General features: G+C 35.7%; 3 protein-coding genes across 7 annotated transcripts in view; all 3 read right to left on the reverse strand.

Annotated features, from left to right (window-relative positions):
• On the reverse strand, positions 1-2539 carry LOC149906878 (MD-2-related lipid-recognition protein-like). The gene is made up of 4 exons (XM_090103818.1): positions 2417-2539; positions 1025-1141; positions 472-644; positions 1-139 (listed from the first exon to the last, which is right to left on the reverse strand). Exons 1-4 carry the CDS (start codon positions 2496-2498, stop codon positions 50-52), a joined length of 462 nt encoding a protein of 153 aa, XP_089959944.1. The 5' UTR covers positions 2499-2539; the 3' UTR covers positions 1-49.
• Positions 2540-3727: 1188 nt separating this feature from the next.
• On the reverse strand, positions 3728-7752 carry LOC149906879 (MD-2-related lipid-recognition protein-like). The gene is made up of 4 exons (XM_090103715.1): positions 7635-7752; positions 4903-5016; positions 4242-4420; positions 3728-3833 (listed from the first exon to the last, which is right to left on the reverse strand). The coding sequence occupies exons 1-4, from the start codon at positions 7711-7713 to the stop codon at positions 3744-3746; spliced, it is 462 nt and encodes a 153-aa protein (XP_089959841.1). The 5' UTR covers positions 7714-7752; the 3' UTR covers positions 3728-3743.
• A 6977-nt stretch (positions 7753-14729) lies between these two features.
• LOC149906880 (uncharacterized) overlaps positions 14730-17664 on the reverse strand; it is a 66467-nt gene continuing 63532 nt past the window's right edge. For all 5 annotated transcript variants that reach the window (XM_090103934.1, XM_090103935.1, XM_090103932.1 and 2 more), the window contains 3 exons: positions 17283-17437; positions 16726-16870; positions 14730-16278 (listed from right to left, as the gene is read on the reverse strand). In XM_090103934.1, coding sequence (XP_089960060.1) covers positions 16084-16278; positions 16726-16870; positions 17283-17437 — 495 coding nt within the window. In that variant the 3' untranslated portion in view covers positions 14730-16083. The remainder of the gene's footprint in view (positions 16279-16725; positions 16871-17282; positions 17438-17664) is intronic.

Consider the following 17664-nt stretch of genomic DNA (forward strand, 5'->3'; position numbering starts at 1 on the left):
AATTAAATTTTTATTTATTATCAATGAGCTTAGGTACATATTATTTAACTTATTTCAAAACTCTAACATTAAATGTAACACAGCACACGTCGGCGCTGTTGTCCTCATTCCAAAGTTTTACTTGTATTGGAAATTTGCCCTGAAAATAAAATTCATAAGCTTTTATTGGTTTAAAAGTTTAAATGGAAACTGTACCGTGGAAAAAGAGGACACTTTTTCATTATTTGTAATTTATATAAATTAGGTATAGATAAATATTAATTGAATTAAAATATCAGGTGACGACAAAATACCATGTTCTATTCTGTGTCTATCACCAAGGTCTATTCTGAAATTGTTTCACCGTTTAGAGTTGGAAATGAAATAACAAATGTAAGTACCCATGTACACATTAATCTTCAACAGTAATGAGTATTTTTGTATTTTACCTACATGTTTTTTCCCTTTTTATACCAACTACACTAAACTTACCCGGCTCCTTTTATTCAAAGATATTGTTGTATTGAAGCTTTGCCGCGTGTCTTTCTGTAGGGGGCAAGTGATGACGTCACACCCTCTGGTGGGGGGGAGTATGGCAGTGCTGAAGGAAGCGTCTTTCGCACTGTCTCCATTTATTGCCAGTTTCAGGTTGCTTGATGAAAATTCTACCAAATGGGAAGAGGTAAAAGATTAACATTTTACTCCAGAGGTTTATGTTGAAGGGTTTGTTAAGAATTGCAGATATTAATACACTAAAATTTATAAACCATTAAAATATAAAATTTTACCGTGAATGTATTCAACGCTACATGACTCTAAATTTTACACACATTTAAACTAAACAATCAATTTTTGTTAATTCATATACATAAATAGTTATTGCCTTGTCTTAGCACGTTGAGATCAAACCAACGCCCTTTATCATAATAATTACAGACATAAACCTATGCAATATGCATACCCTGTGTGCATACCTAAACTGCGCTGATGGCCGCCATCTCTTTCTTTTAATATTTATAACAATCCTAAAAATATTTATACTTACGCGGAGTGAAATCCACAGTGACTTGGTAAAGCTTGTTTCGTCTGATGAGACAGAAGGCAGGTCCTTCAGGACAAGGGTCTAAATGTACGTTATGGATGTTACACGTTGGCGTCTCAACTGTATTGAAAAATAAGTATTTTAATGTATTGCTAATAAAATATGAATGATCTAAACGTAGATATTAGATAATTATATAGATTATACTTGTGTTATTTACATATATATTTTAACAATTTACGTGTTAAAAAAATCTATGATTGCGAGACTATGCCGAAAAGCTTGTTGGAATAAGCTAATTTTAATTTTTAGGAAATTAAGTTTCTAATTGAAAAATAATCATTGGCACTAATATCCGAAGCCTGTAAGATAAAACATACAGTGTCTAATGTTTTTATAGCCCTGGTGTAACTAATTAAAATACTGGGGATAGCAAATTTTGCTGAATTTCAAAAAGAAATAGAGCTGCATTTAAAGATTTTCTGAATTTGAAAAATTCATTTGCACCTGAAATCGAACTGGCTCCTTTCATTTCTTGCAATCCACCGGAAGTTATCTTATATTTGTCGAGTGTAGATATAAGGTACCTATATCTATTAATGTTCATTTCTTAAGCAATTACAACAAGCATTTAGGCCTCATATTATCATCCAAACACTATCTTTATAGCTCCTATTTGATAGTTCAAACACCCCAGAATAAGGTTATCAAAGCTCCAAAGTTTAATTCCTAAAATAATTAAATTATCGAAATGTTTAAATAACCAGGGGCCTTAGACAAAGTAACAATTAAAAAACGATAACGAAGTTAGAAAAGGAAAAATGTATGGGATTGACATACGCCGCGTCAGATCACGTGGTCTATCTAATGTCAATCCCATATATTTTTCCTTTTCTAACTTCGTTATCGTTTTTCAATTGTTACTTTGTCTACAGGGCCAGGGCTTTATCTTGTGTTTCTATGTTGAAATGAATTGCAATAATTTAAAAGCAGCATAAGGATTCCTTGTAAAAACATTAAAAAGAGCAATTTTAGCTACAGGTGTATATCGAGAACATCTAACAATTATTAACATTTTTTTAAATATCTAACATTTAACAGACGGAAACTTAATACATTGAACATTCATTATAACGTGATTCGTAATTTTCGATGCTGCAACAGAGGGAGCAATCGTGCAAGATGGATAGGATCTGAGGGAGAACGAGGATCTGCTGATTATTTCTGTACCATTAGGTAACATTTGATATTTAACCTAGTTAGTTATGATCTCTTTTCAAACATGTTTAGAACTAATCACCAAGGAAGAAGAAGTTAGGTACTACACATTGACCCAGCCATTACACAGTTATATCGAATGGAATAAGAACAAATAATAATAAAAAAAATACTTACCCCCTTTACATATCTTCTTTCTCACTAATTCTGAACTTACAACAGAAACAAACAAATACAATAAAAATAGACGCGCGTCCATGGTTGATGCGGATCGACTGCAAATAGCCGTATCTTTGTGTTTATTTGTATATTAATAGACCAAAACATTTATATCACACGTGATACGAATTAATATTACAATGAACCAGGATTTACAGAGTAATTTATGTGTAAGTAAATATACAGTAATAGCTGGAAGTACCCGGCCATGTTGCACTGTGGTACATTATGGTTGAATTAATGTGATTTTTCACATTTCACATGCTCATTGCTCATATCATGAAATTATTATATGGTCATCGATCCTTTATAAGTACAAAGTTTGAATTAAATCTGTCCGTTTTAAGTGAGTCGAAATCGAGTCTAAAGGGCGTTCAAATCAGTTACATTCAAACATACAGATGAAGCTTTTAAAAGCATGTTAAAATATGGGAAAACGTGTTAAGTTATGTGAAAACAATATTTGACGGGTCCAAATTTAAGCTTATTCGTTGTAGAATTTTAGCTTTAGCTTTTGTAGAGCAGTTAGTAATAAATTTATATTTATATTATTTTTCTTTATTTTTAGATTAGGATCCTCGTTGTACAATGAATCTTTATGCTTAGAAATTATAGCTTAATAATTATTAATGACCTATAGTTATTAGGTATTTGGATTTTGGACTGTAGATCGAAGTACCTAAGTACTTACAGACTCAACTTTAAAGTAGGTATATAGCTAATAAAATCTAGCTCGTGTAGGTATATTAGAACAGTTTAATTCACACGAATATTATATTATGTATTAGCCTGTTTGTTTGTATCTAGCTGAGAGTTTACTTTGGCCCACTTCAAATGGACATATTTAATTCAAACTTTACTGTACAGTTGTGAGTTGTCAAAGATCGATGACAATAGAATAATTTCATGAGTTTATCTCATAAAAGCATGCTTTTTTTAACAATATTTTTCATTCTATACATACTATATCCATTAGAAGATTCACAGCATTTGCTAAGTACCTATGCTTTTCTACAAGACCTCCAATATTATGAAGCAATAATTAAGCAGATTTTAAAGAGGTTTTAAAAAGACGTATCCCTATAATATTAACTCGTCGTAAACAATTTTTTTTATAACATATCATAAATTAACTGCATAGTCGTAAAAAGCACACGTTCCTATCCAATTTTATTCATAAACAAATATGTAAAACAAATCATGAATTTAAAGAAGTAAAATAAAAGTGACAAAAGGTTAGCTAGGATACTATAAAATAAAAGAAACAAATCATTATGAAATGTATTTATTTTCTAAGTTCAACATTGGTTCTGAAGCAGCAATTCTTGGTTTTGTCTTCCTCATCCCAAACCTTGAATTTGAAGGGGAATTTACCCTGGAAACAAATAATAATAATAGTTTAGCATTGCATATAACATTTGTTGAAAAGTGTGACTCTACAGTAGAGGTATCCAAAATAGAAAAAGACTTTTCTAATCTTTGTCGTGAAAATGAATTAGAATGTAGATAAGAATTTAAAAATATAAATTATGAAATTTGGAAATTAAGGTGCAAATGTGCTTTTGCTCTCTTCAAGCAATCAGAGAGTATGGTTTCTCTAAATTTTATACAACGCCATCTATCCAAACTAAGTGAAGCTCAACAAGGGTACGTTTGTTTCAAAAAAGCGTTTTTTTTTAGTCACTAAGCACAATTATCAGCATTTATTTCAAAGTTTATTCTTTGCTCACATATGGTAATTTCTAGATTATCAGGTAGTCGTGAAACCTTGACTGATACTTACAGAAGGTAATTTCTTGCCCAGCCGCAAGCTGTAATCCAAAGTCTGCTTCTTGCCGGCTTCCATAGGACAGCCGGTGTACTGACAGGCGTCAGCTTCATACAGTTCGGGGAACGGCACATCCTGGCCCTCGCCTTCCTTCGCCAAGAAGAGACCGGTCTTCAGTTTTGTTGCTGAGAATCCTGGAAACAGAATGAATATGTTAGAAACAAGATTTACACGGTGTTACATTCTTGTGTCTGATTTTACGCGAGAATTTTATATTTCATGTGGTGACAACTTAGATCATTTATAAGTAAGGTGACAACGAATGCCCCGTTAATAAAAAAATCATGCTAAAAATAATTTGTGTTTCGTAGGTAGGTAGGTATGTTATACATAGTAAGTAAGTATCAGTAGGTACATACGTATATTTTGTTAATATATTACTTGTGATTTGATTATTTTATTTAGGATGATAAAGGAACTATGAATATGATAGGATTGGACATTAGGAGCTTACTACAGTGAACCTATCAAGATTTTGTTACACTTCATTTAGTGTTTTAGATTTATGAAAGAATTGGACTTATCTTTTAGGGATAAGCTCTGAAAGAGTCTTCAAATATACAATTAATAGAGTAGCCCCTATGAGATATTTTACTGTTATCACAAGTTATATTACCGGGTGTCATATCAAAGCTGATGGTAGACACAGTCCCCAGCTTCAGCTTGCACGAGCTTGGTTTCTTGCATGGGGTTATACGGACCTCGTTGATGACGCACACATCCTCTGGAGCTGAAAGTAATAAGAATGAAGAACTTGATATCAAATTTTATAACATTCAAATACTTATGATATATACCTACTATACTTATTCAATTACATAATAATAAATGAAAAAAATTATAGCATAGAAAAATCGAAATAGGCTTCGTCCCGGAAAGGTTATAGAAAGACGCGGGTTCGCCTCATGATCGATTATTTTCTATTCTCTAAAAATTGCACAGAATATACATACATATACATAAATTGATAAACATATAGGTTTTCTATGTAACATACATAGATATATAAAAATACAACCCTCTTTTTTTGTAGTCGGGTAAAAGGAAAATTTTACTGTAAGAGATGTCGCAAATATTTTCTGTACCTGAGATTGCAACGAAGTATTAATAAAATATGCAAACATTTTATGAGTTTTATTTTAAACTAGCTTTCCACCCGCAGCTTCGCCCGCGCAGTCAAAGAAAAACCCGCAAAGTTCCCGTTCCCGTGGGATTTCCGGGATAAAACGCTATCCTATTTCCCGGGGTAAAAAGTAGCCTATGTCCTTTCTCGGGTATCAAAATATCTCTATACCAAATTTCATTCAAATTGGTTCAGTTGTTAAGGCGTGATTGAGTAACAGACAGACAGACAGAGTTACTTTCGCATTTATAATATTAGTATGGATTATTTAGCACCAGTTTCAATTGAACAACCAGAAATATATATAGTGATAAAATTAATAAAAAAAACGTGTTCTTATTCAATTATTTTTGTCAGTACAACGAAAAGCTTGCGAATATTTTGTCCCAGAGCAAGAAAGGATGGTCAATGGTCATACAACCAAAAATTGGATCAAAGTTACTTCAAACTTTCAATTTTAGTGTTTTACTTTTACTTTTAAATTTTTCCCAGATCTACCAAAATTGCAGTTAAATAATTAAAAAAATCGATGTAGACTGCATTTTGGAAAATTTTAATTTTTTTTGACGTTTTTTATATCAAAGAGGTCATTTTCATAATTATAACAAATGAACCGGATTTTAAGCATTATCATTCGAGACTATACGATGAACCATTTGACCCTCTAATGTTTAATCGCTGTCAGTACTTTGGGTGCATGAATTCTTATAATTTGTAGAAACAATAGATGATAAGATATTATAAGACAATGATCTCGGTTCAAAGAGTATGATTGAACTTAAAACGCACCGAGACAGACATTAGTAAATTGGTTACGATTTTACGTCCATATTCCGTAGCTTAGTAACTAATACTATGAAAGTGAATTAAAAATACTAAAAAATAATAAATTTTATAAAAATAATAATATATAGATCTAGCCAATATCTATCAGGAACAAGGAGAAGTATAAATGTTATAGGCAAACTCCGAAGCTCCGGCGCTCCTAGGTTGGACTGGTCAATCCTCAGGTCAGACTGAATGACTTAGTCAAAGCCCAAACAAATGTAAATTTTCGGCCTTTGACTAAACAATTTTCGTCAAACCTGGGAGAGACTAATTTGGTCAGGCAAACGTCAAAACACAATTTTATTAAATCGGGGTTTGACGAGTCAAACTCCGATATAGACCTATGAAGTGTCTTATCTTCGTATATTTGGAAGCATTTTATCATTTAAGCAGCTTTCAAGTCTTAACTCTGCCAGTTCTGACACCTGATTGGTCAGCTTACATGATTTTCACTTTTATATTTGAGATGCTTTGAGAGAATGCCGTGTGGCATTAGGCCCGCCTTTTGTACGATGTGCAATAAAGTATAAAATAAATAAATAAATGCTTTGGAATATACGGAGGTTAGTTTGTAAAAGATTAAGTATAAAAAAATAACATTTTTAAAATTTTGATGTTTATTGTTTTAATAATTTCTTAAGTAATTAAAATGAAAAATTAATCATTTTTTTGACATGGTGAGCCGTGAGGCATTAATGTTAATTGTTTTAATAATTTCTTAGTTCAGATCAACGTTTGACCGAGAATTGCAGTCGCTTCTAGGATTGACTAGGCCAAAACCGAAACAGAATAATTTACTTTCGACGTTTGACTGAAAAGTTAGGAGCTCCTGGGTTTGACTAAAAATACTTCAGGCAAAGGGCGAAATTGAAATGTATTTCGGGGATTGCCTGATGGCTTTGGCCAAACCTAGGATAAACCAGTCCTTCCGCGAAGAGACTGTGTATCGGACTTTGACTATAACATAAATACTACTCTTTCATGAAAAAACCTCGAAGAATATGTAAGTAGTGGAAACTTGCTCGAAAACGATATTAAAAGAACAAAACAAAATACAGGAATAACGCAGTCTTAAACTTAATAAAGTTTTATTCAATAAAGTATAATTAGAGTTTTATTCAATAAATTATAATTTGCATATATCTATTTATATTAAACTAGCTTTCCGCCCGCGGCTTCGCCCGCGTTTTCAAAGAAAAACCCGTTCCCGTAGGATTTCCGGGATAAAACCTATCCTATGTCCTTTCTCGAGTATCAAAATATCTGTATACCAAATTTCATGCAAATTGGTTCAGTAGTTAAGGCGTGATTGAGTAACAGACAGACAGACAGAGTTACTTTCGCATTTATAATATTAGTATGAATTAATAATAACTGAAAATATAATAGTTACTCACATTCAGTGCATTTCTTAAACTCAGCTATTTCAGCGGCCGCAAGGCCCAGGAGCGCCAGAAGTACCACGTACTTGACCATTTTGAAGAACAGTCGTACACGCACTATGCACTGATGGCCAATGATCAAATTTATCACTTGACATGCGACCTTTGATTTATCTATAATGAGCTCTCCAGAAATTGTTTTTAATTGAGAACTTTACGCGCTATGCGTGCAACCCGGCTTTGTTTAAACGAAGTTTTAATAGCAGCTTAATGATATTGTTTGTTCGTGTTTGTTTTTACAGCTGGCTTTGCAAATGATGATTAATTGCTAAAGTTTTATTTATTATGAATGTTTCCTATAATAATGTTGTTTACGTCTGATACGATTTTAATTTAATGAGAAGGAATTGTTGAAGCCAAGGAATTGTTTTGTGAAATGAATAGGTACATAGTACATAAATGAATACAAAATTACTAAAATGAAATTGAATACATATTTCATTTTAGAAATTTTAAGAATCATTAAAAATGTGTAATAAATTGAAATTCTAAAAACTATCCGCTTTTCCTGGCTTCGCCTGTCGCTAGTACAGATTAAGTATTAGTTACTACCTACGTAAGTCGCTAGTGTTCCCTAGTGTACAAAATATTATGAAGCATATTATATAAATTACATACAGTCAATTGCCAATGTATACACTTATGGGGTTTTGTTACCCACGTAGAATGAAAGTAGTAAATTGTATTAAACATTTATTCAACCTTTCACTGTTACAATATTATTTAAATCTATACGAATGTTTCACCAAAGAGTCTAGTTATAGGAGACAAATCACAAGCAAGCGTTGAGACAATCAAAATAGCTTACGTATCTACCGCGAAGTGGCTATCGCGTCTTAACTAAGAAAATTAACGGTCGAAGCCGTTTGAAACTCTGTCAAGTGCGTCCCGCTTCGGAACGCCACAGACAAAAAAAACATAGATAACAAAAGTGGCAACGCCACACCACCCCCCTACGGAGAGAAATAGGCTACGGTGAGAGAAAAAAAAAAAAATAATTAAAATAATAATAAGTAAGCAATAAAACAAATCAATTAACTAATTTTTACGGATGCTTAAATTTCACTCGTCTACCTGACCTTGTGACATAAGGTTGTGAGGATGGAATGGGCGCGGGAAGCTGCGGAGGTGATTGAGGAGAATTTCTTGCCGTAGGTATCTCGGCAGGTTGCTCCACTGGAGCAGATTCTATGTATGCCGGTTTCACGCGGTTGATGCTGACGGTTGTGCGTTTGCCCTTTATTTCCAGAGTAATCGTCTTGCCATCACTGGCTCGATCAACTACCTGGAATGGACCCGAGTAAGGCGGTTGCAAAGGGCGTCTTACGCTGTCATCTCGTAGAAAAACATGTGACGTTGTTTTCATGTCTTTGAAAACGAAACTAGGGGTTTGCGTGTGACGAGAGGCTGCGATCGGGCGTAAATTGGCCATTCTTTGTTTAAATTGTGAAACAAAATCAGCAGCATCAAATATGGTGTCAGTATCGGCAGCTGGCATAAGAAGCTCGCCAGGAAGACGCAGAGGTTCGCCATACAGCATTTCGGCTGCAGTGGCTCCTATATCTTCCTTAAACGCGGCACGCATGCCTAAAAGAACCAACGGTAGAGAGCGGACCCATGTGTCACTGTGGCACATAAGAGAAGCCTTAAGTTGCCTGTGAACTCGCTCAATCATGCCGTTAGCACAAGGATGGTAGGCTGTTGTTCTTATGCGTTCTGTGGCGAATCGCTGCATCAGCCGACGAAAAAGATCGGACTCAAATTGCGTTCCTTGATCCGTCGTGATGATGGAAGGGACACCAAAACGCGACACCCATTCTCTCGTGAAGGTCTCGACAACCTCATCCGCCGTTATGGTACGCATTGGCCAGACCTCTGGCCACCTGGTGACTCTATCAATTGCCGTTAAACAATATCGATACCCGTCACATGTTGTTAAGGGGCCGATAATGTCGATATGGACGTGGCGGAACCGACCAGGTGGAAGATTAAAATCTCCAAGTGGAGCAGAATTGTGGCGCGACACTTTGGCACGTTGACATGCCTCGCAAGTGCGAGCCCACTCCTTGCAGTCTTTATTAACAGAAGGCCAGACGTACCGCTCGGTGATGAGTCTGACAGTGGCTCTACCACTGGGATGGCTTAAACTATGAAATTTTGTGAAAATTATACGTCGTAAGTCAGGGGGCACGTAAGGACGAGCTTTTCCGGTGGAAATGTCGCAAACCAATGCCATATCAGTGCCCGGGACAGACACTTCTTGCAGTTTAAGGTTGGAAGAACCAGACTGAAGAAGGTCTGCCAACTCAGAATCACCTTTTTGTGATTGTACCAGGCGTTGATATTCCTGATCTAGGGATATGGCATCGATCCGCGACATAGCATCGGCCACGACGTTGTCCTCACCCTTAACGTGTTTAATGTCTGTTGTGAATTGACTAATGAAAGTCAGCTGGTTCAGTTGCGAAGGAGGAAGCTTCTCCCGGCGCTGTACGAACGCGTACAACAAGGGCTTATGATCTGTAAAAATAGTACAGTGCTGAACTTCTAAAATATGGCGGAAGTGTTGTACGCTTTCGTACACCGCTAGGAGTTCTCTATAGTAAGCAGGCCATTGCGACTGTGGCGGAGTGAGTTTCTTGCTAAAGAAAGCTAGAGGAACCCACTCGCCTTTGTCTTGTTGGTGCAAACAGGCGCCGATATGCACGCTAGAGGCATCGGTGAAAAGCCCAAGTGCCGCACCAGCGATGGGGTGCTGAAGAAGCGTGGCATCACATAAACTTCTTTTGCATGCCTCGAATTGTTCCAACAGCTGAGGGGACCAAGGGAAAGGCTTTGCGCCTTTACCCTTAGTATCCACAATCGCCGTTATTAATGGGGCCTGAAACCGTGCAGCTTGTGGGATGAAGCGGCGATAAAAGTTTATCATTCCAAGAAATCGCCGCATCCCTTGCACGGTTTCTGGCGGCGGGAAATTTAGCAGGTTTTGAATCCGATCCTGTGGCGGACGTGTGCCTTCGGCATTGATGAGATATCCCAGAAAAACGACCTCGCCAACACCAAACACGCATTTAGAGGGGTTTATTACAACTCCATATTCCTGAAAACGTCGGAAAAGAATGCGAAGATGTTCTTTATGCTGTTCTTCATTAAGTGAGAACACCAGCACGTCATCGATGTACGGGAAAACGAAATCGAGACCTCGTGTGACCTCATCGATAAAACGTTGGAAGGTTTGTCCCGCGTTGCGCAGACCGAATGTCATGAATGGGAATTCGAAGAGGCCAAACGGCGTAACGATTGCCGTCTTCGAAATATCACTTTCAAATACTGGTATTTGATGATAGGCGCGCACAAGGTCGACTGTGCTGAAAACCTTAGCTCCAGCAAGACTGTTGGCAAAGTCATTAATGTGCCGCACAGGATATCTATCCGGAATAGTTCTGGCATTCAGGGCGCGGTAATCGCCACATGGACGCCAGGTGTCGTCTTTCTTTGTTGTCATGTGCAGAGGAGATGCCCATGAACTTTTAGAGGGACGAGCCGTACCGCAATGCACCATATCCTCGAACTCTCGCTTTGCAGCAGCCAGTTTATGAGGAGCCAAACGACGAGGGCGGCACGACACGGGTGGTCCTTCTGTGGTCTTTATGTAGTGGACCGTATCGTGTTTCACGACCCTGGGCAACCCTGGTGGACGGGTTGTATCAGGAAACTCAGCAAGGACTTCAGCGAACGGCGAGTGTGCAGTAGACACAGCTTTCACGCTGTCCTGCTGAGATTGTGCGATGGAAGCGCATACAGATAGGCTGGTGTTTCCATCAATCAATCGCTTGCGTCTGCAGTCCGGCAACAAGTTGTAATAACTTAAAAAGTCGGAGCCAATGATGGGCGTGCTGACGTCAGCGATGACGAAATTCCAGCGAAAATCCCGGCGTAACCCTAAATTGAGATGGAGGGGAATATTACCGTATGTCTTGATGTTGCTCCCGTTCGCTGCGCTGAGTTCATAGTCTGCTGAAGAGAGTGGACCCTTTAATAGGCGTCGAGGGAAACAACATAGATCCGAACCCGTATCAATAAGAAATTTATTCTTAGAATTTGGGTCGGTGACAAATAAGCGGCGGCCGGGAGAGAAACAATCAGATGCCGCCTCTACTGATTGTTTTTCTAGTTTTCCGCCTTCCAGTTGCAAGGCTTGATGCACTTGTTGGCCTTGTTCTTAAATTTCTTGTGATACCAACAAACTCTCTCTTGAGAAGGTGTGGAACTATGTGACCGTCTAGAAGATGAAGATCGAGAACGTGTAGTGGGGCGAGAGGATAATAAAGCACAAACCTGTCTCGACAGCTCCTCTACCCGCTGTGTCAATTTATCCAAGTCTGAAGGTTCGGAAGGATTCGGAGCAGAAGATGTGAATACCTGTTTCGGGCTAATTACATCTGCGACCTTGTCAGCTAATTCTGCCAATTTATCCAGAGCAAGTTCTTGTTGTGATGCTAGAATAGCTTGTACCTGTTGAGGTAAGCGGCGCATCCATAATTGGCGCACAATGCTTTCATCTGTAAGCGTAGTTCCAGCTAACGAACGCAGATGCCGGAGGAATTGGGAGGGACGACGGTCACCCAGCTCCTCATCAGATATAAGCTGCCTCACTCGTTCTTCTTCTGACATGGAAAGTCTTCTAATAAGTTCTCTTTTTAATATTTCATACCGTTGACCAGCTGGCGGAGGCCTGGTAATTATGTCCTCCACTTCTTGAGCATACCTTTGGTCGAGGTGACCTACAAGGTAACTATATCTTGTGCTATCCGTCACTATACCAGCTATTTCAAATTGTGCTTCCACTGTAGCGAACCAGACCGCAGGCTTATGAGGCCAAAATGGTGGTATTTTAGCGGAAACTTTATAAATTTGAGACGTTTGAGTTCCCTGAGCAAGCTGTAACTGCAAAGCAGCATTATCAGCTTTGAGCTGCTCAATTTGAGCTTTCTCATCAGCCATGGTAACAGCCAGACAGACAGAGTGAAATTAGGAAATACTTAAAAATTTAAACCGTTGAAGGATGGGTGTAAATATAATCAATTATTTGTAAATATCAAAATACTATCTTAATGTAGTGCTTGTATAAAAACCTAAACAATATTAAAAACTAACATTCATAAGCACAAACATCAGATAAAATTAAAAATAAGTTTTTCTATACTTAGATTAGCTACAACAATTGTATATAAAATTTTACAATAAACACAAAGTTAAACATTATTCATGCCACATAAGAGCAATACAACAACACATATATTTGTAGATTTTTTTTTAAAAACAAATAATGCACACAATATAATGTAAGTTTTAAAATTATAACAAGAAATTATGACATAATAACAGTTAGTATACAAGCATGTTAACTAAATCTAACAAAGGTAAGTTTTAACATATGATCAACAAATAAGAAAGAATATGCAATGTTAGTTTAATGCACAACTAATTATTCAATGTTAAATACCTATGCAATTAATAGTTAATAATGACAGTTAGATGTTATATTGAAATTATTGTTATTTAAAAGTAAGAAGTATAGTAGTATTAATAGAATTGAAATTCCAAACCCATAAGCTTCATGTTATTAGTCTAATATAAGTTGCCTCTCACTCATGATAAGCACCACACAATAACACAACACTGAACACAACTTGGAGATGCACCACGTAGGCAGGGGCCTGGACCCAGCCACAAGCAGTGGCACCAGGCAGGCAGCAAGCAGGCAAGGCACGCTCGAATATGCGCAGCAATGTGTCGACAGCAGGTCGACAGTTAGCGACGTGAAGATTGCGTAGCAACAGATTCTGTAGACCACCTCTCGGGAGCTCGTTAGTGCTCAACCGAAAAGCAGGCCGTGAAGAAAGCACGAGGTGACTGATGGTGAAACGTATAGATTGCTTTCGACGATCACGTCGGGGTCACCAATATGGGGTTTTGTTACCCACGTAGAATGAAAGTAGTAAATTGTATTAAACATTTATTCAACCTTTCACTGTTACAATATTATTTAAATCTATACGAATGTTTCACCAAAGAGTCTAGTTATAGGAGACAAATCACAAGCAAGCGTTGAGACAATCAAAATAGCTTACGTATCTACCGCGAAGTGGCTATCGCGTCTTAACTAAGAAAATTAACGGTCGAAGCCGTTTGAAACTCTGTCAAGTGCGTCCCGCTTCGGAACGCCACAGACAAAAAAAACATAGATAACAAAAGTGGCAACGCCACACACTTTATAAAGTATTAAGTAACATTCTGTCGGTATTTTTCTATACGAGAAGACAAACAACTGCATGTAGATAGGTTATTAAATTCAGTTATAAAGTTCGTTTTGCAAGGTAATTTAGTCAGCAGTCAGTATTCCAATACACTTTAAAAATCCCATTTATGAACGAACATACAAGTGATATTTGTTAGTTTATGCGAGTTGGTTCGAGGTATCAATAATGACTTGTTATTCAGGCGACTTGCAAACAGTTACATCCTTTATTACTGTTAATTGACGGTTTAAGTGACGTTAAAATGATATTAAATATAATAAAATAAATTGATTAAAATAAATTGATTAATGATATTAAATAAAATAAAATATTGAACTGTATATCTTCTTATTTACTTATCATTTCATTTTTTAGTATATAATAGAACATTCTGTAAACTTGTGACTGGGTAGTCCCATTATATTATATCAGAATTTAAATATAAAGTATTCTATCATTCTCGTTGGATTTAACTGATCATTAAAATCGGATCGTTAGTTTTGGAGTCTAACGGACGTAAGGCATATAATGGCAATTTACTAAATAAATAGTAATTTTGGAACTTTCATATACAGCCATACTCTGACAAATGCAACAATTTAGCTCGATTTATTTGAGAATAAGCACTATTTTAAAGTATTTAAACTCTGTGAAATATTTCAATATAATATATGAAATAGTTAAAAAAAACGGTTTCGGTTTGATTCCTGATATCAGTAGGAGGTATTCGGGAATAAAACAACATAAATCAGTATAAGAGTGTTTATTTACAAAAATATAAAAATACATCTAATAACAAGTTGAGTTGTAATTCGTTGTTTATTACCTGTGTTTATTACTTATATACAGCTATATACATTAAATTATGCCGCTTTCTGTCTTTGGCATACCATAGAGAAGATAACAATTAACTAATCTTAAGTATACATTTATTTTAATTGAGATTTGTATGAGTATTCAACGATATACAATAAAATATAATATGAAGATTTACATAAAAATATATGATAAATCATGCGTGCATTTTATATAAGTCAAGATTAAAAATAATTTATAATAAGATATCAAAACAAATTATTTGTCTGCTCTCTCTTTCTTACTTTACAGATAAAATATATTTTCAATTAAATATTACGATTGTATTTCATGATGTAAGATTGAAATTAGATACATATAAGAAATTTGCTTATTTATTGAAAATTATAAACAATCAACAGTCGTTTTAAAACTAATTAGGCTCATACATTTATAATATAGAAGCGTAATTACGATTAAAATTAAGTATTCTTTTTAAAAAATCATGTTTGATAATAAAAATGTGTAACAATCAAATTTTTTCTAAGTGGGTAAAAAGTAAAATAAAACTTGAAAATCGTTTTTTTTAGATTTTTTCAAAGTTAACATTGGTTTATACTTTATATTATATAAACATTTATTTACGCAGTATTGTAAATGCATGTGCCTCTTTTTATTCTAAGTACATAATTGAACACGAAGTAAGACTTGTCTTAAATTCATAATTATTTATATTTACAAATTTGTTAGCTTCAATATAGCCTACATCTCAGTCAAGAGTTTTAAATGAGTTAATTTTTTTTGTATTTATCAGACCTTTTCTGTATGTAACATAATAAAAGATGAAATTTAGAAAGATTTTGTGATTTGTACAAGGTTTTTTAAGTTTTTTCATCTTGATTTTTTGTCGTTTTATTTTTTTCAATATTTTTGTTTGCTAAGTTTACAACTAGATGGCGCTATGTACCAATAATGTTTTTCTTAAACTATAGAAAAAGTTGTAAGCAGTATTAGGGTCGTCCCTCGGAAAGTGTATGTCATGATAGCATTTTTGTTTCTTTTTTCTAAATTTCAAACATGTTTTTATTAACTGCAAGTTTAAGTGGACTAACTGTATTTTTAATCATTCAGGTGCTATTATTAACAATTCAGTTTATATCATTCAGAAATAGATATTAACAAAAAGCCAGAATTACATAAGGTTATTCTCTAGGAAAATGTGTCATGAATACTAACTTTGATGCTATAAATTAACTAAGTTCACATAATTTAGAACTAGATGGCGCTATTATTAACAACACTAACAATTAAACTATAGCCAAAGTAGTTGTAGTGGTATTAGGGTCGTCTCTAGGAAAATGTATGTCATGATGAATGCCGGCTTCTTTCAATATTCTCATTCGAGGTCCAAGAGGTACCCCGAGGGATCTTAACTTGTCTTCACCGACATAAGGTAGTTCTGCTGCTCCTACTTTTTCTTTTTCTAACAGTGCTGCGTATTTCTGAAAATGTATATGGATGATTAATAAGGGGTTAAATTAGGGTGAAGTTGAATTTAAGAATAGAGAGACAAGTTATTATGGGCTCGATTAGTCACTGGTTTAGGGTAGTATTTTCATAGACCGTTTTCATTGTAAAATTTAGATTGTGTGTGAATTTAACATATTTTTTAAATTCACACACAGATTTGAGAAACAACAACAAAACAAAATTATTTTCAAGGTCAACATTTCCTCAATTCAGTATGAAATTCTACATGGAAATAAAAATTTCCTTTCCTGTCCTTGAAATTCAGTATTTGTTACTCAAATACTACAATCACATAATTATTGTGTCTCATATTTTATTCAATTCTACATGGCACTTAAAATTTCTTGTCCTGACATAAAAATCAATCAATCAATAATTTTTAGTACTCAAAGACGATAATCAGATATATATTTCCCTACCTCATAACCCAGTTTCTTCAAGAACAGCCGCATGAGCGGTGGCTCGTCCCCAAAGAACTTGGTGAGCCGTTTGACCCGGTCGGGGTTGCTGAACGAGTATGGGTCCAAGTGTCGGGAATGCCCTGATCTTATGTACTGCTGCGATCTGGGGGAAAATAGGGTAAATTGAGGAAATTGGCACAAATTTGGCAGAAATTTAAAAAAATACTGGCATAGAATTAAAATTTACAAATGTTGGCATACTTTTATTGATGGCAATACTGTCAAGTGATAGATTAAGGTACCGATTTTGGTATCTTTGAATCTTGCTAAAGCAGTTTCACTTCTGACAAGTGTGCTCGGCGCACACACTTTTTTATATTACAATAGTGGTTATGTTAGCGTTTAGCTACTATTATGTATTCTGTGGTTATGTCTTGTTTGACTACAGAGGTCAAGGATGGCGAAAGCTCGGAACTTACTTAAGATTATTAGGTATTTTATAAATAGTAGAAATTCAGAAAAATGATCATTTCTCCAAGGGAATCTCGTGTTATTTCTCTCTTAACCCTACTCACTTGTACATATGTCTGAGCGCCGCGATCTCCGCGCGGATGTTGTCCATCTCTTGCATAACGAGATGCTGTGTGCGCATCTCACTGGACAGATGCGCTACGGAGCGTGCTAACGTTACCACGTGTGATTCCAGACGTTGGAACCGCTTGTTGATGCCCTGGAGTGGAGGTAAGTTTGTATAAAGTGGAATGTTGGTATGAATGGGTCGCAAAAATGAGTTCAGAATTGAGGAAATTTTCGCAACTTATGTGAAAGTACGTGTATGTGTAAGTGCGTGGGTGGGTGGGTATGGAAATAGCACAAAAGCAGCAAGTGCGTGCATGTACGCGTGCAAGCAAATGTAAATGGTATAACATCAATGGCAAAAAGATTATCGTCAAATTT

Source organism: Colias eurytheme, chromosome 7, assembly GCF_061535395.1.
Source record: "Colias eurytheme isolate Ceu_HAF_F1 chromosome 7, ilColEury1 Martin Lab GWU primary, whole genome shotgun sequence".
NCBI classification, from domain to species: Eukaryota; Metazoa; Arthropoda; class Insecta; order Lepidoptera; family Pieridae; genus Colias; species Colias eurytheme.

Excerpts from the sequence above, each read along its gene's own strand:
- LOC149906879 (XM_090103715.1), bottom strand. The coding sequence starts at position 7,713 with ATGGTCAAGTACGTGGTACTTCTGGCGCTCCTGGGCCTTGCGGCCGCT. Across the intron at positions 4,421-4,902 it reads CAGCTTTGATATGACACCCG|GATTCTCAGCAACAAAACTG; the intron begins GTAATATAACTT and ends TTCTGTTTCCAG. Across the intron at positions 3,834-4,241 it reads TGGGCAAGAAATTACCTTCT|GGTAAATTCCCCTTCAAATT; the intron begins GTAAGTATCAGT and ends ATTTGTTTCCAG.
- LOC149906878 (XM_090103818.1), bottom strand. The coding sequence starts at position 2,498 with ATGGACGCGCGTCTATTTTTATTGTATTTGTTTGTTTCTGTTGTAAGT. Across the intron at positions 1,142-2,416 it reads AAAGAAGATATGTAAAGGGG|TTGAGACGCCAACGTGTAAC; the intron begins GTAAGTATTTTT and ends TTTTCAATACAG. Across the intron at positions 645-1,024 it reads CACTGTGGATTTCACTCCGC|AATTTTCATCAAGCAACCTG; the intron begins GTAAGTATAAAT and ends CCCATTTGGTAG.